This window comes from Balaenoptera ricei, chromosome 17, assembly GCF_028023285.1.
Source record: "Balaenoptera ricei isolate mBalRic1 chromosome 17, mBalRic1.hap2, whole genome shotgun sequence".
Taxonomy (NCBI): domain Eukaryota; kingdom Metazoa; phylum Chordata; class Mammalia; order Artiodactyla; family Balaenopteridae; genus Balaenoptera; species Balaenoptera ricei.
Genome location: NC_082655.1, coordinates 51474492 through 51497462, shown reverse-complemented (window position 1 = coordinate 51497462; position 22971 = coordinate 51474492). Strand labels below are relative to the sequence as shown.

The following is a 22971-nucleotide window of genomic DNA, read 5'->3' as shown; positions in this document are numbered from 1 at the left end:
GGATGGATTGAGAGTTTGGGATAGCAGATGCAAACTATTATATATAGCAGTGGTCCCCAACCTTTTTGGCACCAGGGACTGGTTTCATGGAAGACAATTTTTCCACAGATTGGGGAGGGGGGATTGCTCAGGTGGTAATGGGAGCAATGGGGAGTGGCAGATGAAGCTTTGCTTGCTAGCCCACCACTCACCTCCGGCTGTTTGGCCCAGTTCCTAACAAGCCGTGGACCACTGATACACGGCCCAGGGGTTGGGGACCCCTGGTATATAGAATCGATAAACAACAAGGTCGTTGTTGAATATAGCACAGGCAACTATATTCAATATCCTGATAAACCATAATGAAAAAGAATATGAATAAGAATGTATAAATATGTATAACTGGATCACTTTGCTGTACAGCAGAAATTAACACAACATTGTAAATCAACTATACTTCAATAAAATAAATTTTTTAAAAAATTTTAAAAAGAATATACCTTTTTAAAAAAATAAAGTTTCAGTAAATAATACTTTTACAGTGAAAGAGAAACGTAACTTCTTTTTACAGAAATCTCAATATTCTGGTACTTGAAAGACCTGGTACTTCTCATCCAATTCCAGGTAGGACATCTTGTTTTCTGACCCTCTGATTCTCTTCATAATTTCAGCTCCATGACATTTAGAGGCAAGCAGTATCTTGTAAAAAACTTCAGTCCTGGCCCTCTGTGATTCAGTGACCAACCACCTGTTCCTAGTTTTGCCATTCTTAGAGCTGCTCTTTTGCCCTGGTCATCAAATCCCTGTTTTGCTAGTTGTCTTCAGTACCACCTATTATTAATGGGGCTCAGTCTTGCTCTTACCAATTCTTCTCCCAGGAGCCAACATTGGCTTAACATTTCTCATTAGCTCTGTCCCCTACATTATTTTCCTACCTAGTCACTCCTAGTCAATTCTTCTGGGCAGTTAACCTAGCCTGCAGAACAAAGCCTCAAGTTCTCAACATGGCATTAATGATCCTTTAGGAAGTAGTCCCAATTGTATCTCTCATCAAATTTCATTAGCTTCCTACAGCACCATACCCCTTCTTACCTCCAAGCTTGGCTAAGTTTACATTGTTCAAACGGATGCAGATTAGATATCTTCCACAAGAAATCCTTCCTTTTTGTGGCCCTCCTATGTGCTCCCACTGCACTTTGTGCATTAACCTATTAGAGTATATCACAAGGCATTTTGATCATCAAGTTACTGATATCTCCTCTGCTAGACTACTATCTTCCTGAAGGAAAGAAAAGGGAGTGGCTTGGACATCATTTCATTCCCAATGTCTAGCTATTATTTGGTAGTCATTCAAAACTTTAAAAAATAAAAAATAATGAATAAATAAGTGCAGTAGTTAGATTCTTAAGAGCAAAGAGTGTTGTCATAGACTCCTATGCAATCTCATTAAGGTCAACCATAGTGCTTTGCACAACACTAATAGTAATAATAATAATAATAGCAACAACACCATCAACTACTATTGCAACATTAATAGCAGTTGCTGAAATTACTGGAGCATTTGCTATGTACCAGTCTTTGTGGTAAGTGACTTACACAGCTTACAATTCAATTTATCAGTGTTGAGCTGACAATCTTGCTATATGACAGCTCTCACACTGCATAAATTAACAACACTCTCTGGATTAATTGCCAAATACCTTGTCACTTTTCATGATTTAAAAGTACTTCTATAGTAAACTGAATAAATTCTCACCATGGTGCCTACAAAATGGCAAAACTGTAAGCAAAATATTTAGTAAGCTTGATTTTTTAGAGACTATTCTTACTCAAGATTAATGCATACGGGGCAAGATCCTCATCTAATTGTACATCTTTGCTAGCCAGGTTAAATCACATTATCAAAAGTTATCACTGTAATTTTGAACATACTCATTTTCAGTCTAAGGAAAAATTCAAATGAATACTTAATTTTTAATTTTTTTAACTTAAATAAAATGATAGGTTTGCAGGTATTATTTTCTGAGTACACACTTAAACTATTTTTAAATTGAAGTATAACTCACTGACACTATTAACTCCAAGCTCAACATAGTGATTCAATATTTCTATACATTACAAAATGATCACCCTGATAAGTCTAGTTACGATCTGTCACCATACAAATATATTATAATATTATTGACTATATTCCCCATGCTGTACATTTTATCCCCATGATTTATTTATTTTGTAACTAGAAGTTTGTACCTCTTAATCTCCCTCACTTATTTCATTCATTCTCCCACCCTCAGCCCATCTGGCAACCACCTGTTTCACCTCTGTACCAATGACTCTGTTTCCGTTTTGTTATGTTTGTTCATTAGTTATGATTTTTAGATTCCACATATAAGTGAAATCATACCATATTTGCCTTTCTCAGCATGACTTATTTCACTTGGCAAAATATCCATTAGGTCCACCCATGTTGTCTCAAATGGCAAAATCTCATTCTTTTTAACAGCTATGTAATATATTACATCATCTATTATATATATATATATATATATATATATATATGTATATATATGTATATATATGTATATGACATCTTTATCCATTAAGCTATTGATGAGCACTTAGGTTGCTTTCATATCTTGACTATTTTAAATAATGCTACAATGAACATAGGGGTACATATGCCTTTTTGAATTAGTGTTTTTGTTTTCTTCAGATAAATACTCAGGAGTAAAATGCTGAATCACATGGTAGTTCTATTTTTAATTTTTTAAAGAATCTCTATACTATTTTCCATATTGGCTGCACCAATTTACATTCCTCCAAATAGTGCATAAAGGTTCCCTTTTCTGCACAACCTCACCAACACTTAGTTGTTGTCCTTTTGATAACAGCCATTCTGATAGATGTAAGGTGATATCTCACTGAGGTTTTGGTTTGCGTTTCCCTGATGAGTAATGATGTTGAACATATTTCCCTGCGTCTGTTGGCCATCTGTATTTCTTCTTTGGAAAACTGTCTATTCAGTTCCTCTGCTCATTTTTTAATCAGCTTGTTTGTTTTCTGATGTTGTATAAGTTCATTGAATATTTGGATATTAACCCCTTACCAGATATATCATTTGCAAATATCTTCTCCCATTCAGTAGGCTGCCTTTTCTTTGTATTTATAATTTCCTTTGCTCTGGAAAAGCTTTTTAGTTTGATGTAGTTCCATTTGTTTATTTTTGCTTTTGTTACCCTTGCATGAGGAGATATACCAAATATATATATATATATATATATATATATATATGTATATATATACATATATATACATATATATATACATATATATATATATATATATATATATATATATACACACACACATACATGTATATTGTTAAGACCAGTGTCAAAAACATACTGCCTATGCTTCCTTCTAGGAGTTGTATGGTTTCAGGTCTTACATTTGAGTCTTTCATCTATTTTGAGGGTTTTGTTTTTGTTTTTGTTTTTTTTTTTGTATATGATATGAGAAAGTAGTCCAGTTTAATTCTTTTGAATGTAGTTTTTCAGTTTCTCAACACCATTTATTGAAGAGGCTGTTTTTCCCATTGTATATTCTTGCTATTTTTGGTCATAGATTAATTGATCATGTAAGTGTGGGCTCATTTCTGGGCTCTCTATTCTGTTTCATTGATCTATGTGTCTTTTTTGTGTCAGTATCATACCATTTTGATTATTGTAGCTTTGTAGTATAGTTTGAAATCAGGGAGTTTTACCTCTAGCCTTGTTCTTCTTTCTCAAGGTTGTATTGGCTATTCAAAATCTTTTGTAGTTACACACAAATTGTAGAATTATTTTTCCTAGTTCTGTGAAAAATGTCATTGGAATTTTTATAGGTATTGCATTGAACCTGTAGATTAGCTTGGGTAGTATGTTCATTTTAGCAACATTAATTCTTCCAATCCATGAGCACAGTGTATCTTTCTGTGGGTTTGTGTCAAAATCAATTTCTTTCATCAGTGTCTTAACAGTTTTCTGAGTAAAAGTCTTTTTACCTCCTTGGTTAGATTTATTCAGGGGTATGTTATTTTTTTGTTTTGTTTTTGTTTGTTTGTTTGTTTTTATATAAATTTATTTATTTATTCTTGGCTGCATTGGGTCTTCGTTTCTGTGTGAGGGCTTTCTCTAGTTGCGGTGAGTGGGAGCCACTCTTCATCACGGTGTGCAGGCTTCTCACTATCGCAGCCTCTGTTGTTGCAGAGCACAGGCTCCAGACGCGCAGGCTCAGTAGTTGTGGCTCACGGGCCCAGTTGCTCCACGGCATGTGGGATCTTCCCAGACCAGGGCTCGAACCCATGTCCCCTGCATTGGCAGGCGGACTCTCAACCACTGCACCACCAGGGAAGCCCAGTATGTTATTTTTTGATGCAATTGTAAGAGTAAATTGTTTTCTTAAATTCTCTTTCTGATAGTTTCTTTTTAATGTATAGAAATGCAACAAATCTGTGTATATTAACTGTTCCCACAACTTCATTGAATTTATTTATGAGTTCTAATATCTTTTGGCAGTGTCTTTAGAATGTTCTATAGTATCATGTCATCTGCAAACAGTGACAGTTTTACATCTTTCTTTCCATTTTGGATTCCTGTTAGTTCTTTTCTTTGTCTGATTGCTGTGACTAGGACTTCCAATACTATGTTGAATAAAAGTGATGAAAGTGGGCATTCTTTTCTTGTTTCTTATCTTAGGGGAAATGCTTTTAGCTTTTCACAATTGTGTATGTTACCTGTGGGCTTGTCATATAAAGCTTTTATTACATTGAAGTATGGTCCCTCTATATGACATTCTTGAAAGTTTTGGTCATAAATGGATGTTGAATTTTGTCGTAAGCTTTTTCTTCATCTATTGAGATAATAACATGATTTTTATTTTTCAATTTGTTAATGTGAGGTGTTGCAATGATTGATTTGCATATATTGAACTATCCTTGCATCCTTGGGTGAATCCTATTTGATTAGCATTTATGGTCCTTTTAATGTATTGTTGAATTAAGTTTGCTAATATTTTGTCAGTGATTTTTGCATTTATTTTCTTCATTGATGTTGACCGGTAATTATCTTTTTTTAAATTTGGGTGGTGTCTTTGTCTAGTTTAGGTGTCAGCATGATGCTGTTCTCTTAGAATGACTTCATAAGCAACCCTTCCTCTTGAATTTTTTGGAGTAGTTTCAGAAGGATATGTATTAATTCTTCTCTAAATGTTTGGTAGAATTCACTTGTAAACCTTTCTGGTCCTAAACTTTTTTTTTCAGTTCTGGTTCAGTTTAGTTACTCATAATTGGTCTGTTCATATTCTCTATTTCTTCCAGACTTAGTCTTAGGGTATTGTACATTTTTTAGGATTGTATTCATATCAATCAGATTGTTCATTTTATTGGCATATAACTGTTTGTAGTAATCTCTTATGATCCTTTGTACTTCTATGGTGTCAGCTGAAAATTCTCTTTCATTTCTGATTTCATTTATTTTGGGACCTATCTCTCTTTTTCCTTTGACAGGTCTGCCAAAAGTTTACTAATTTTTTTTTTTTTTTTATCTTTTCAAAGAACCAGTTCTTAGTTTCATTGATCTTTTCTGTTGTTTTATTTGTTTCTATTTTATTTATTCCTGCTTTGATGTTTATTATTTCTTTCCTTCTACTAACTTTGAGTTTTGTTTGTTCATCTTTTTCTAGTTCTTTGATTAGGTTGTTTATGTAAGATTTTTCTTGTTTCCTGAGATGGGCTTTTATCACTATAAAGTTCCCTCTTAGAAATGATTTTGCTGAGTCCCATAGATTTTGGATGGTTGTGTTACCATTTTCATTTGTCTACAGATAATATTTGATATCCATCTTGGTTTTTTCAGTGACCCATTGTTTGTTTAGTGGCATATTGTTTAACCTTCATGTGTTTGTGTTTTTTTGCATTTTTTCCTCTATAGCTGATTTCTAGTTTCATAGCATTGTGGTCAGAAAAGATGCTTGATATAATTTCAATCTTCTTGAATTTATTAAGATATATTTTGTGGCCTAACATGTGATCCTGGAGAATATTCCTGGTGCACTTGATAAGAATGTATTCTGCTGTTTTGGAATGGAATGTTCTCCATATATCTATTAAGTACATCTAATCTAATATGTCACTTAAGGCCCTTGTTTCCTTATTGATTTTCTGTCTGTGTGACCTATCCATTGATATAAGTGGGATAGTAAAGTCCTCTACTATTATTGTGTTACTGTAAATTTCTCCATTTATGCTTACTAGTATCTTCTGCATGTATTTATGTGCTCCTATATTGGGTAAGTTTATATTTATAATTCTTATATCTTCTGCTTGTATCGATCTGTTCATCATTATATAATGTTCTTCTTTGTCTCTTGTTACAGTCTTTGTTGTAAAGTCTATTTTATCTGATATAAATATTGCTACCCCAGCTTTCTTTTCATTTCCATTTGTATGATACACTTTTTTTTCCATTCCTTCACTTATGGTCTGTGTTAGGATTGAAGTGAGTCCCTTATGGCAACATATATATATATATATATATATATATATATATATATATATATGTGTCTTGCTTCTTTTTTTTAATCCATTCAGCCACTCTTTTGATTGGAACATTCACTTCATTTATATGTACAGTAATTATTTATTGATATGCTAATCTCTTTCTTGTTTTTTAGCTCTTTTCCCTTTGGTTTGATGACTCTCTTTAGTGTTATGTGTGGATTCCTTTCTCTTTTTTTGTGTTTGCATATATTATATAGTTGTGGTTTGTGCTTACTATGAGGTGTGTATATAACAATGTGTACATTACATGATTAAGTTAATGATCTTTTTAAGTTTGAATTCAATGTAACAACCTTTCATTTTTACTCCCTGCAACAGGTTTAATGTTTTTGACCTTATATTTTACAACTTTTTGTTTTGTGTATTCCTTAACTACTTATTGTGAATATAGACTATTTTACTAACTTTTTCTTTTAAACTTCCTACTAGCTTTACAGGTGGGTTTGATCTACTACCTTTCCTGAAAATTTGCCTTTAGTCATGGGATTTTTCTTTTCTAATTTTCATATTTCTAGTGGTCATCTTTTCTTTTCCACCTTGAGAAGTCCACTTAATATTTCTTGTAAAATCATTTTAGTGGTGCTAAACTCTTTCATTTTCTGTTTGTCTATAAAACTCTTAATTTCTTCTTCAAATCTGAGTGATAGCATTTCTGAGTAGATAATTCTTGGTTGTAGGCTTTTTCCTCTTATTACTTTAAATATATTGTGCCACTCTTTCTGGCCTGCAAAGTCTCTGCTGAAATGTCAGCTGATTGTCTTATGGGAGTTCTCTTGTATGTAACTAATTGCTTTTCCTCGTTGCTTTTAAGATTTGCTCTTTGTCTGCATTTTTTGCCATTTTTATTATAATGTGTTTATTGTGGACCTCTTTTGAGTTGATCTTGTTTGGGAATCTCTGTGTTTCCTGGACCTGGATGGCTCTGTCCTTTCCCAGGTTAGGGAAATTTTCAGCTGTTATGTCTTCATATAAGTTTTCTCTCCTTTTTGTCTCTCTTCTCCTTTTGGGAGCCCTATAATGTGAATATTAGTTACACTTGATATTGTACCCAAAGTCCCTTAAAACATCTTAATTAAATTTTTATTTTTTTTCTTTTTTCTGTTCAGCAAGGGTGATTTCCACTACTCTGTTTTCCAGTTCACTGATCTATTCCTCTGTATATCATCTAATCTACTTGACTCCTTCCAGGGTATTTATTTCAATTATTGTATTCTTCAGCTGTTTGGTTCTTGTATATATTTTCTAATTCTGTTAAGCTTCTGTATGTCTGTGTTCATCCAGTCTTCTCATTGAGCATCTTTATGATCATTATCTTAAACTCCTTATTGGGTAGAATCTTTATCTCCATTTTCCCTAGCTCTTCTTTGTTTTTATCTTGTTCTTTTGTTTGGAGCATATTCTTCTGTTGTCTCATTTTGCCTAATTTTCTGTTTTTATTTCTATGTACTAGGTAGTTTGTTAATATTTCCTGATCTTGGAAAAATGGCCCGATGCTGGAGATGCTATGGGGCCCAACAGTACACTCCTCTCTGGTCACCAGAGCTATATACTCTAGAGGTGCCCCTATATGGGCTTCATGGGCCCTTCTGTTGTAGTGCAGACAAGTACTATGGCTCATTAGTAGGTGGAGCTGCCCTCTAACTCATTTGGCTATCAGGCTCTGCTTCATACTGAAGCTGTCAGCAACTGGTACCCTGTGCAGCTGGCTGCCTGGCCTGAGGAGTCTCAGGGCTGCTGCCTGTCCACTGGTGGGTGGTGCTGGGTCCTGGTAGTGGGGGCCCAGGTGGTGGGGCCCAGGACTGGAGCCAGCCTGCTAGTGGGTTGGGCTGAGTCCTTGGCCCACTATTGGGGCTTGGTCCTCACACTGTTGTTGCTCAGCTCAGGAGATCCTGGGACTTCTGCCAACTGGTGGGTGTGTAGGTGAGCCCCAAATGCTTATAAGCTACAGGGAGGATTCCAAAATTGTGCTTGTCAGCACCAGTGTGCTCGTGGTAGAATGGGCTCCCCAAATGGTTGCAGCCTGCATCTATATCTCCAGTGGGAATCCCAGTTGTCACCTTCCCCTAAGGGGGACTCTCCAAGATCAGCACTTGTGTCTGCCCCAGGCTCTTTTCAAATTACTGCCTCTACACTCGTTGTCAGAGTGTGTGAGATTTTGTGGCATACTTTAAGTGCATAGTCTCTGTTTCTTACAGCCATTTTCCTCTCTCATACACAAGCCACATTTACCTTTAAAGTCAGATATTCTGGGGGCTCATCTTTCCATTGAAGGACCCCCAGGCTGTGGAGCCCAATGTGGGGATCAGACACTGCTCCTTGGTGGAGAACCCTTGAAACTGTGATTATTCTCCCATTTGGGGGTTGCCTACCTGGAGCTGTATGTAGGTCTTGACTCTATTGCATCTCCACCCATTATACCCATCTGGTTGTGGTTTCTTCTTTAAAGCTTTAGTTGCTGAAAATCTTTTCTTCAGGTTGTTCTCATTGATAGTTGCTCTGTAAATAGTTGTAATTTTGGTATGCTCATGGGAGAATGTGAGCTCAGAGTTTTCATATTCTATCATCCTACCCACACCTCCCACTGTATACTTTAATAACTTTTGACTACCTATATTTTTGAAAATAATATGGCTTCCCCATTATTTAATGTACTACAGCCTTCACAGATCTCTAGCTTTTGTTGTGCAACTCTATTTTGAACTATTATATGTGTATGCAACATTATCACAATAGTACACATTTTAAAAAGCACTCACAATTCCATCATTTAAGATTTGTCTAACATCGCTTTTCTATAATTTCTATGCCTTATCAACACACATATTTCAAATACTGCAATTCATGATACATAAAATTTTATGTTTTACTATTTTGTTTGTGTTTACATTATAATCATGTCCCATGGTTTCATATATTCTCTTTAATTCACTCTTCAAGTCATTGCATTACATTCCATTAAGTTGATGTACTATTATTTGCTACACCACTACCATATTACTGAATAATTTTGGTTGCTTCAAACTTTTTTTCCTATTGGCAAGAAAGCTGTAATAAATACCATTGTTCATTTTAGACTTACTTCATTATTTTGGGATGAATTGCCATGCATGGGATTACTAATTTGGAATCTATGCATACTTCCTATTTATTGTAAGAGATACTAATGCTCTAGTTTAAACCTGAAATCTTTTTTTTCCAATTTTACTTATAATTATGTAAATAAACACAATATAATGCACTGAAACTTTAAAGTATCATAAGAAGCACATATAGAAGAATGAATAAAACATTCAAGAACCTCCCTCATAAAAGTTAAATGCAGACAAGATGGGTTAAAAGTAAAAACATTAATCATTTAATAAATATATATTGAATGCTGCCTATGGGCCAGATACTGCTAATGAATTTTAATCCTATGAGTTACTTTTTTATGTCAAGAAAATTATTTTTCAATTATATTCTAAGTGGTTATTAGGCTATATTTCAATTTTTTACTATGGTTCAGAATATCTTTCTTAACATTGTTAGTAGTTGTAATTTTTTCCTGTTGATTTTCATGGAATTTTTCAAGTAGATTGTTACATAATTTACAAATAATGAGAGCTTTGCACTCTGCTTTGTTTTAGGTATTTATACATGTTAAGACTGTCTTGCAAAAGATAAAATAAACAGGTGTTTTAAGAAATTTTGAAGTGCTGACTCAATGTTTAAATTACTTCACATAACCTGCAAAGCAAACTGATAATCACAATACTGCTAACTGAAAGTTTAAAAAGGGAATGGAAAGAATAAAGTTTCATTTTTGTGTTACAGAAATATGAGGTCAAAAGTTGTATAGTCACACATGCCAAGTATGAAGGAAAAAATTGGGAGAAGTGCTGTTTTCATAACTTCTAAAATTAAAAATAAACCCTACCTTTATGTGCAATATAAATCTTGAACTAAACTTACATTAAGGTTAAAGTGATTTGAACCATGTATGGTGAATATGAGAACTTTCTTTGTAAAACTCTCAATATAAAGATATAGATTATGACAAACATGGAACAAGAAAATATATATCTTTGACACTGACAATATTTAGATTATTACTAATTGTAGAATAGGAAGAGTCATATTGCTATGGAGTGAAATGGTCTTTCAATTAGCTCACAATGTACTTTCAAAAAACATTTTTGCATGACTATATAGGATTGCCTTATTCATACTATAAATTAATAACAAAATAAAATGTACATGATAAAACATATTTTAGTCTCCAAAATATGCACTATATATATATTTTAAATGTTCTGTTTTATATTATTAATAAAAATAGTTTTATTGAATCTAAAACAAGTATCCAAATATGTGCTTAAAATGTTCATGGTTACCCCAAAATAAAGTGTCTAGAGAAGAAATTGGAAACTCAGGTGACTATGAATCCATTCTACTGAATTCTTATATATGTGCCGCAACAGCTTAAGCAGTCAGAAATGTCAAAAAAAAAAATTTAAATGTTTCAAGGAGTAAATTTTAAATCATAATTAAATACAGGTATTTTGAAAAAAATAATATTGACATTAAAATGCAGTATTACACATAATTCCAATTGCTGCCTAAAATGTTTACCTAAAATATTTGAAAGACTATGATTTTGTGGTGCAAGGAAATTTTATTTAATTCTCTGCCTATGCTGTGTTGGCAATTTCTCACTTTGTTCTAATGTGAGTCTAGCCCCAGTTACAAAGTACTACTAATATTATCAGGTAATACTTCCTGGCAGTACAGAATTAAGCTCTGACTCAGAGTAATTTTAGATTATTCTGTTCTGTGCAATTTCTCTAAGTATTTTTGTTTGTTTGTTTGTAAAACACTTTTTGAATACTCTGCTAACAAAATATTTTTAATCATTTTATGGAGTCATATGATATAAACAACAACAATAAAAAGTATTCCATTCCTTTCCCTTATATCTTAAGAATTAGAGCCATTTTTTGTGATCTTTATTCAGCTAAAAGTTACGTTTTAAGATAATTTCAAATAGCATGGGAATTTGAGTTAATGAATATAATGAGTAATTCAAAATACCAAGTCTGTTTTGCTACATAGTAGCTACCATTTTCTGAACCTACTACATACCTATGGTGGAATTTATTAGCCATTGTGGAATGTAAGTTATTTAACAAATATTTATCGTCTACTATGTTCAGAGCACTGTGCAATTCAGCAGTAAATAAAGGAGTAGATACAGTGCTTGCTTGGAGACTATGACAAGAAGGATCTGACTCCAAGTTTATCTCTAACGTCTAGAGATAAGAGTTTAAGTATTATCCTATACTGATGTAAACAATGACACACCACTGTGCAATGGGAATGAGTGACATCGTTAAGTTGAGAGCTGGGAGAGAATTCATCCAACTGTAAAAGACAAATCACTTCTGTGGGGTCACAAAAATGGCACAAAATTTATATAACTCACAATAAACATTTTTGAATTTCTACAAATATTGTTCCCTTTCATATATCTAGCCCCATGTGGACCTATGTAAGAACAGACAGTTTGGACAGTACTAGAGGTTGGAGATAATCTTCTGACTTTTACAAATAGCAGCAAAAATCTAGAAGATAATGTGAATATTTGGTATTTGATAGGGAAAGATCTGCAAAGACAAGAAAGCCTGGCAAGTTCAAGGAACAGAGGGGAGACAAGTGTGCCTGGAACCGAGTGAGTAAAAGTGATTGGAGTAAGAACATGGAGGTGATATCAGAGGGGAGAGTGAAAGGGGCTGATCATGGAGCCTTGTGGGAAACTGAAAGAAATTTGTTTTTTTCTCCAACTTTATTGCAGTACTATTGACAAATAAAAATTGTATATATTTAAAGTGCACAACTTGATGATTTGATATAAGTATACATTGTGAAATGATTACCTACAATCAAACTAATAAGCATATCCATCACCTCACATAGTTACCAATCTGTGTGTATGTGTGTGTGTGTGTGTGTGTGTGTGTGTGTGTGTGTGTGGTGAGAACACTTGAGATCTACTCTCTTAGCTAATTTCAAGTAAATGATGCATTATTAACTATAGTCACCATGCTACTCCATCTTATAACTGAAATACATCTTATAAATGAAAGTTTTACCCTTTGACAAACATCCCCCATTTCTCCACCCCTCAGCCCCTGGTAATCACCATTCTACTCTCTGTTACTATGAGTCTAATGTTTTTACATTCTACATATAAGCGAGATAATGCAATATTTGACTTTTTGTGTCTGGCTTATTTCCCTAAGCATAATGTTCTCTAGATTCATCCATAGCCTCACAAATGGCAGGAGTTCCTTCTTCTTTTAAGGTGAATAATATACCATTGTATATATATGTATATGTATACATCACACTTTCTTTATCTACTCATCTTGTTGACACTTAGCTTGTTTCCATACCTTGGCTACTGTGAATAATGCTGTAATGAACATGGGAGTGCAGATACCTCTTTGAGATAGTGTTCCCCACGCCCTTTGGATATATACCAAGAAGTGGGATTGTTTGATAGGAACCTTGGCAAACATTGAAGGGTTTTAGACAGTGTGGTTATATGATCTGATGCATGATTTTACAGGATCATTCTGCATGCAGAACTGACAATAGGCTGGAAGGATGGGGCAAGAGAGGAAACAAGGGAATGAATGTGGAGGATATTCCAATATGAAGGTGAGATGTGATGGTACCTTTGACTAGGACTGTAGCATTGGAAGGGGAGAAAAGTAAGTGGATTCTTAATATGTTTTTGAAGGAATAGCCAAAAGGATTTGGCTTTATCCTTAAGTTTTATTTACTAAATAAATGGGAAGATGGAGTTGCCCTTATTTTGAATGGAAAAAAAGAAGCAGAGGAGTAGGTTCATGAAGGAAGATCAGTAGCTCAAGTTTAAGTATGTTGAATTTGGCATCTGAATGGAGAGGTCAAGTAGGAAACTTAATATGAAACTCTCAAGTGCTTCCTCACCTCACTTCTCTGAGCCTATAGGTCTGTATGTTGGATCTTTGAAAGCTGACAAAAGATATTCAGTGATTTTGACATTTGGGTTTTCTTCTTACTCTGGATCACACTGCTTATTGGTAAGTTACCACCTGGACTCCACGGTTATTTCTATTATCTTATTATTCCCAGGCTTAAGCCGATATTCTCTTAAGTGTAAAGGGCCATTATTGTTCTCTGTTTTGTGGGCTTCAATTTAAAAGAACCATTTCTGATTGATAATTACATGTTGTCCTTTCCCTGACAAAATTTAAGCATTTTAAAGGAAAAATCATATTTTCAGCTTTTAATCGCAAAAGTTCAATGGCATACATACAGAAAAGACAAAATATACCCTTGAAAAATTGAACAAATATTCTGTGTGAGTAATGTGATATAGTTATACAAGTGATGTGAGAAAGGCACAGTTCCAGATTTCAAGGACAATAAAATTGAAACAGGAATATTCAACAAAGGAAGAAAATTTTAAAATAAAACAAAAATGAATGAAAGGAGCAAATATTGCTCCATGGGAGATGTTTAGCATAGAATAAGAAACAAATTGACATTAAATACCAAGAGATTATAAGCTACTGAATAGAAGAGTCACAAAGTTCAATTCTGATCAATTGAAAGGAGTTTAGTCACAAATCAACGTTATGGAAATATAATTTATCTCTTTGAACAAGTATCTTTCTTCTCACTCTCTCATATAACATCTCTTCTTTTATGAAATAAAGCTATATTGCAAATGAAATTGGATCATACTTTGTACTTACTAGACTTGGTTAAATGTACTTTCAAGGAAAGTTAACTAGTGTTAATAAATTTGTTTCTATGGAAATAATAATAACTATGATTCTTCAGTAGAATTCAGTAGGTGGTTGTAAGCGAAGATGGTCATATTTAAGAACAAATCATTTTGTGACAAATGAACAGACAAAAATTTGACAAAGTAAAAGGAACCAAATGATTTCTGTTTTTTTTCTTTCCTTTCCTTTTCTTTTCTTTTTTTTTTTTGGATAAATGATGAAATGCTTTCTTTACTCAGAGCTGTGAGCTTGGTTTTCTATATTAATTGGGAAGACCCTTTATTGTACTTCCTTGAATGCTCTTCCATACCATACAGCAATTATACTCCAATAAAGATGTTTTAAAAAAAAAGTACTTAGGTTTATCTTTGTCTTCACTCCTGGAGTATGAGTTCCATTAAGACTGGGTGTTGCTTTCTATTCACATATCCTGGGGACCTGGTAAACTACCCTGGGCATACATACTCATTATATGAAAGAGGAGATGAGTACAAAAATTATAAAGAAGATATCTTCTACAGAACTTATTCTCAGAAAGAGAGGCGGGGCTAGTGAAACAAAGAAATTAAATGCAGACAGAGTTTAGGAACTCTGTCCTGCAGAGAGTTTTGATTAAGGAATCCAAGGTACCATGAGAGTTTAGAGAAGCAGGCCTTACTCATGTTTCTTTTTCTTTTTTTTTTTTTAACATCTTTATTGGAGTATAATTGCTTTACAATGGTGTGTTAGTTTCTGCTTTATAACAAAGTGAATCAGTTATACATATACATATGTTCCCATATCTCTTCCCTCTTGCATCTCCCTCCCTCCCACACTCCTTATCCCACCCCTCTAGGTGATCACAAACCACCAAGCTGATCTCCCTGTGCTATGCGGCTGCTTCCCACTAGCTATCTGTTTTACGTTTGGTAGTGTATATATTTCCATGACACTCTCTCACTTTGCCACAGTTTACCCTTCCCCCTCCCCATATCCTCAAGACCTAAATTTAAGGCTAGACACTATCAAACTCTTAGAGGAAAACATAGGCAGAACACTCCATGACATAAATCACAGCAAGATCCTTTTTGACCCACCTCCTAGAGAAATGGAAATCAAAACAAAAATAAACAAAGGGACCTAATGAAACTTAAAAGCTTTTGCACAGCAAAGGAAACCATAAACAAGACCAAAAGACAACCCTCAGAATGGGAGAAGATATTTGCAAATGAAGCAACTGACAAAGGATTAATCTCCAAAATTTACAAGCAGCTCATGCAGCTCAATAACAAAAAAACAAACAACCCTATCCAAAAATGGGTAGAAGACCTAAATAGACATTTCTCCAAAGAAGATATACAGATTGCCAACAAACACATGAAAGAATGCTCAACATCATTAATTACTAGAGAAATGCAAATCAAAACTACAATGAGATATCATCTGACACCGGTCAGAATGGCCATCATCAAAAAATCTAGAAACAATAAATGCTGGAGAGGGTGTGGAGAAAAGGGAACCCTCTTGCACTGTTGGTGGGAATGTAAATTGATACAGCCACTATGGAGAACAGTATGGAGGTTCCTTAAAAAACTAAAAAAATAGAACTACCATACGACCCAGCAATCCCACTACTGGGCATATGCCCTAAGAAAACCATAATTCAAAAAGAGTCATGTACCAAAATGTTCATTGCAGCTCTATTTACAATAGCCAGGACATGGAAGCAACCTAAGTGTCCATCAACAGATGAATGGATAAAGAAGATGTGGCACATATATACAATGGAATATTACTCAGCCATAAAAACAAACGAAATTGAGTTATTTGTAGTGAGGTGGATGGGCCTAGAGTCTGTCATACAGAGTGAAGTAAGTCAGAAAGAGAAAAACAAATACTGTATGCTAACACATATATATGGAATCTAAGAAAAAAAAAAAAAGGTCATGTTTCTTTATACACTTGCTTTGACCTTGAAAATAGTGGCCATTGCATTTTATTTGAGAATTGGTCTGTGTGCTTGTTACTCATCCCTGATTCCAAGAACCAGCCATCACAGGATCTCATTTTGTCAATCAAGAGCACTCACTAATCTCCCACAATGTGCAGAGCAAAAAGTTTGTAAAAATGATCATTAGACATGAAGATACTGGTCTCTTCTGAGATTGGCAATCTAATTAGTCAGACAAGAAGAATGAAATGAATGTACCCAGAGTCAATTTCATGTCTTATTCTCAGATAAAGTTGGCACCACTTTGGTGATATCACCATGATATCAAGGTATAAAGCTTGGATGTGGAAATTCAGCCAAAACAGTGAAAAAAAAATCTTTCAGTTGTCATTTGGTGTCTTGTAGAATAAACAAATTAATGCATTTTGTGTTCATTTCAACTAGTTGCCATGGGCTTAGCCACAATGAGTAATGAGTATATGTGTATATCTATATATATGTATATATAGATATACACATATATATAGTAAGCTTTTTTTCTTTACTCCTTGAATCTAAATTTATTAATCTACTTAAATTAAAGGGGAGATATCTAACTAATTATTTCAGGGCATTTATAAAATTCAAAAATCTATTTATGTGTTTGAAGAAAAGCATTGATTTTTTGCCTGGAAAGTATGATGCTCTTGTGCATATTATATTAAATCCAAATCTTAATTTCCAATAAAGTAAATAAATTACTTGGCCTATTAAAAATTATATAATATCTATATTTTCAAAGTATGGCCTCTAGTAGATAGGATAAGTAGGGCAATATTTCAATATTTATTGATTCATGTCTACTGAAAAAGAGAGCACATTATTTTATTTTTAAATGGATGATATTGGTAAAATGTAGCTATTTTAGTGCCCTAATACCAACGTAAATCTTACATTTTCCATTCATCTTTAAGATTGGTTTACAAACATTGAGGGGAAAATATTTTTCAGTATTACATTACATTCACTTTTTAGTATTATATAATTTATTTTGATACACTGTTTTTTAGTGTTATTGTTGGAGAAGTCAACGTCACTGAAAAGCACATTTAGCAAAATGTAAAAGTAGTTTTAGCTTGTAACCTTTTAAAAAACAATGTAAATTAGATAGCTATAAATGCATGCCTAAAGAAAACAACAACATGTATATGTAAAATCAAAGTGATGGTCTCATAGAGGAGATTTAACATAAATGGCTACCAGTAGACCCTGAACAAAATGATCAATACTCCTCTTAAAAAACAATGCTTTAACTGTCTAGTGAAATTATAAGGATCTCATAAAGATGTGCAAACCAAAGATAGAGTAGCTGCAGTACGCCTGAAAGTGGCTAAGCTCCCAAGCAAATCATCCCTATTAGTTCCTATTCATGATTTAAATTATGCTTTTTTATCTGTTCATAATATGCAGCGCTTTTTAGCCTCACATTTCTAGGCATTTTAGCTTTTGCTGACATAAATGCATTCCTCAAATAGAATGTTACAACAATCTTCTGCTAGACATTTAAGCCCATTTGTGCATTTTATTTTAAGATACTTTTTTTGAAACTTCTAACTGTGAGAGGTCTGGGAAGGTGGTGTTAGAATGAATGAGAACTTGTTTTCTAAAGCGACACTGTAGACACTTGATCTACCGTTAAAAAAAAAAAAAAAAATCACAGCTTCCTACCTTGAAAACAAACATCTCACGGCGAAGAATAGCTAGAGTGTTAAAGTTCCCATCACAGATGTTGGGTTTGGCTCCAGGATAGGAAGGTCTGCCAGTGGGAGGCCGGGGAGGTTTGGGCCGGTCATTCTTCCTTGGGTCAGCTGGAGGATTAGAGCGGTGTGGGGGCACTGTCGGTAGAGGTCTTGTTGGTGGAGGAATCTTGTCAGGTGGACCTTTTGAAAATATGAGGACAGCACTTGGCTCACTTAAAACTGGAATAGTGCTGGAAAATATGCTACAGAGGACAATCACTCATCAGTGGACGGTTCAGACTAAGCAAGCTAAGAGGTCTTTAAGATTGTATACTTCCTGAAAAAACAAACCATCTTACCCAACAAACCATTGCCAAGTCTATCAGAAACTGTCTTTATTGTGCTGAATTCTGGATCCAAGTAACTAGGCCTTTGTTAATTTTTAATGATTTTTAAAATAGCTTCACCACAGCCCTTATTGGAAAGTCTGCTTTCAAATCTTTTTTTTGGAAGTAGGTGGTGTATTAATCATAAATAAATTAAAATGAATACTGGAACCATGCATGTAAGCTCCACCAAAGTTAATCCTAGATCTTGATAGATGATTCTATGCAAATATTTCTAATATTGTTAATAGTTCATTAACAAACCAAAGTTTATTCTATCCCTATGTATCTAACTGTATTTTATCAACTTTTCCTGACTTTCATTATTTTCTTCTAATGAAATGTCTTGACAAATTGCTAGAACAGTGTTTCATGTGAATACTGAATCTAAAACACCTATTGATTAAAACACTACTAGTAAAATATTAATGTAAAGAAGTATTTCTAAAAAGAGGTTTCTAAATCAAGCCAAATTTTTTAGATGTAATTTGGTACAGATGTAAAACATCATTCCTCAAGGGATTTATGTTTTTAAAAAGAAATACAGAGCTGTTCACACTTATTATTTAGATATGGAAAGAATACTCTTTTGCAGACCTTCAGTCTAGACTACTAATTCATGAGGTCATGAGAAAGAGCCTCCTTTCAGTTAACTACTTTGGCAGAATTTCTGATGACACACACAAAGGCATAGGCTAGCTCATTCAACATATGAGCTATTTAGTTTTGAGTCCTGGACATTTCTCTTTTCTCAGTATCCCCCAAATAAAGAGCAGCACAAAAGTTGACCTTTTCTCCAAAACGTATTTTAACCTTGAGAGAATGGTCAACACTGAGACATTGAAATTGAGAAACTCATGAATGCAAAAAAGATTAGTGAACTTAAACTATGATATTTTAAAATGCAAATGGCATCTTCTGAATACTGAATATTATAGACAGCACACATTTGTTTTTGTATTGTAAAATGAAAGTTTCACTTCATTAATTTAGTAAAGTGTATTCTCTATATGTAAATAATAAATGTCAAGTTCTTAACAATTTTGTGTGAAATAAATGTCTTTATAAAGGTCAGTGGTCCTATTGAGGGAGTTAGGATTATAGTAAATATGTGTAATAGTCTTTCTTCCTTTTGTCTTACCTTGCATTCATTGACTGAATCCCATAAATTAAAATTATTTTACTCTACTAGAAATTTACTGTGAATTATGTGTTAGTAACTTAGCCATTTGTTACCTTTTACCTCTTAGTCAATAATTACATGTTTTTGAGTTCATTTTGTTACATCCATCACACAAGAGTATTTTCAGCATTTTCCAAAGTGATTTGTCTAGCATCTATCTACCATCAAATATCATAAACTGAGAATCAATCTGTCAGCTTTTACCAAAGTCTCAGTATCTTTTATGAAAGTCTTCTATGACTCATTGTTTTTATTGGTTATATTCATTTATTACATTTTTACCCAAATTTTAAATACTAAAGCTTCTCTGACCTTTACTATAATTTCAGGTTTCAATTAAACTCAGTAAGAAAAGTTTATCAGTGCCTAGACTTTCCCATTATCTGCATATTAAGATATCTGGGATTATTGCCAACCAAACTTGATTGATAGAAGACTTTTGTCAATAGATTTTTTTTTCAGTATTTATCTCTCTAATATACTTAGAGCATCTATCTCAACAAAGAAAACACAGCAGAAATTCTGCACTTCACTATAGGGTTAACCAAATAGAATCAGTGGTAACCTACCATATATTTTCTGGATGCCCTGCAAATCATCATTAGGTAGTTTGAAGTTGTCAGTTTCCATGTACTGGTAAAACGGAGCCATGATGGCAGTAGGGTCATTGGAATGCTCCAGTCCCAGAGCATGTCCCAGTTCATGAACTGCTACAAGAAATAAGTCATTTCCTGTGCAAATGAGAAGAAAAGACACTATTATAACTAATATCCAAGTATAGAATTGACAAGGACAATTGGTGTTATCAAAATGTTACCCAAGAAAAATAAGAGGAACTTTTAATTTCAACTATCAGTGTGATTTTATCATTGGATTACCTATGGGCAAAATACAATATGTGATTTTAAAAAGGGGGGTTGGTGGTGGGGAGGTGATGATAGTGAAGTCACAGAAATTTAGAAACTGAAAGAGAAGAATAAGGAATAAAAGTTGAAGAAAGAACATTAGCATCAGAAATTGCTACTACTGCTGTTGAAATATTCTTCCAATTAGAAAGCATGTAATATACTATATCTCACTTATGTAACCTTCATAGTGAACATAATTCTAACAATTCAGCAAAAAATATAGGGTAGTTACAATCCCTACTTTTACACAGATGAGTAAATTATGGCATAGAAGTGACAAATCTTGTCAAGAATAGCAAATCTTTGTATTTACAGAGCTGTGACAAGAACTTAGGTTATTATAACTCCTAGACTAAGGCTTCTCTTTCTTAGTAGCCTATAATAAGGTAAAATAAAAGTCATAGGCTAGCAGTCATAAAAACTAGGAATCTAGTCTTAGCTCTGTAAATACAAATTCTAATCAATTCATACATAATCTGAACAAAACATATTTATCTTAGAGGGTCTGTTTCTCACTGAAAATTAAAAAAAAAATCTCTTCCACTAGTAGTAAACGTGCACAGTGAATCTATTTAGTGCAAACTCTCAGAGATACTTGGTCTGACTTTGTTCAGTCAAACCCCTGCTAATGGCCTCTACATGTTGTCTACTCCTGGATCATCGTAAGTCAGCTCCTGAGGAAAAGAGCCAGTCCTCCATGGATATTTGTTAATTCCAAAAATTTAGTCGAACCACATGAGCATCAATGAGTTGGGGCTGTTATTCTTCTGTGGTGACAGATACAAACAGAAGAAAGGGCCTAAAATTAAATCTCATGATCCCAAGATATCAAATATAAGAGATTATTATTATTTAAAGGAATTAAAGAACATGACTTAAGGACAAAACAGGGAGTGAAATTATACGGTGCATATAGGGAAAAATGTATAGTGGGAGAAAGGACAACTTCCGGTAACTGTCTTTGCTTAAATTTTTATTATTTTTCTACTGCCTACAAGATACTTCCACATTCTGCATTGTTGGGAAATGCAGAACAAGTTTGTTTTTAGAGGAGGAATTATAATGATTGGAGGAAGTAAGGACAGAGAGTGGAATTTCACAACATCAGACAGTGGAGAATAAAAAGGCACAGGAGTTCAGAGATACTGGAGAACAAGATTTTTTTTTAAGATGCCACTTTGAGTTAAAAACAACAACAACAACAATGAAACATGCTATCGGGGATCATCTAGTGAGCATGTGCTAGTCACAGGCAGAGATAAAAAACAGAAGGAAGGAGGGAGTCATTTAATAATAGATTTAGGAACTGTGAGAGTGTGAGTATGTAAAATAGGGAAAAGACTTCAGGTTGTGTCTCATAGGATACTCACAGGTGAGAGGAAGGTAGGGAGAAGATGAGTCACAGGCATTTTTATATGTCAGACATCTAACACCAACTCTGGAATGAACACCTTTGTGATTTCATATCAGAGACATCTTTGTTAAGATACACATTTGATATAGATGAGACACTGCAACTGCAAATAAGGTGCAAAGTGGTAGGACACATGTATGCTCAGCTTCTGGGCATACCCACACCCAGAAAATACATGTAAAGTTTGGCTGGAATATGCTATCAGTGGGCTAAAAGTGAGATAAATTTTTTATCAAAAACAGACCTAATGACAAAACAACGATCCATCAAGCAGCCAAAGGACCAACAAAAAACAAGGCAGTGGAACCAAGAGCAGAAGGCTCAAGGGTTGGCATTCAAGGTTCCCAGGAAGCTATGGTGACAACTAAGCTCAGCAAGACCATAGCACTGTTTTAGAAAATACCTCTAGACTCTCCTGGCCTTCTTTTATCAAGACAGATACAACTTCTTTGTCAGAAAGTCCCAATGTGGCCTTACAGGGATTATGCCTTGTCTTTATTCTTCAAAAGGAAAAGAATCCAATCTTCATAACTTCCTCCTGTGTATCACGTCCCCTTCCCTAGGAAAAAAGTATCCTGAACTTTGTTTGTAGATAAACATGTAGGAACTCATTCTCTCACTCTTGGTCAGATAAGTATCGCTGTTAATTATCCATCAACATTTTGGACCTTGTTGAATTAACAAGCACTTCAAATCTCTCACAGGAAAATAGTGCTTTAGTCACTTTTTTATTTATTTTTTTGGCTAGTAGGAGAAATGAAAAAAAAAAAAAGTAAATCAAAATGATAACAGCAAAAGTCATTACATTTCATGTTCACTTCAGATCAGTCAAGTTTTTCTAAGCATCTTTTCCAAGGGTGGAGTGATTCCTTGTGTAAGGAATAAAGTAAGGCTTTAGAAGAAAATTAATAGGCTCAGGACATGAACCTATGACCTATTGAGTTTGCCATAGCACTTTTAATCAGAAATACTGGCCAAAAGCTCCAAGTAATTACCATTCTTCAGATGATTGGCAATAATATAATTAAACCATACTTG

At 34.0% G+C, this 22971-nt stretch overlaps 1 protein-coding gene across 5 annotated transcripts in view; it reads right to left on the bottom strand.

Moving 5' to 3' along the window:
• Positions 1-22971, bottom strand: part of MMP16 (matrix metallopeptidase 16) — a 336548-nt gene that overhangs the window by 86449 nt on the left and 227128 nt on the right. For all 5 annotated transcript variants that reach the window (XM_059901702.1, XM_059901703.1, XM_059901700.1 and 2 more), the window contains 2 exons: positions 20181-20342; positions 18032-18243 (listed from right to left, as the gene is read on the bottom strand). In XM_059901702.1, the coding sequence (XP_059757685.1) occupies positions 18032-18243; positions 20181-20342 (374 nt within the window). The remainder of the gene's footprint in view (positions 1-18031; positions 18244-20180; positions 20343-22971) is intronic.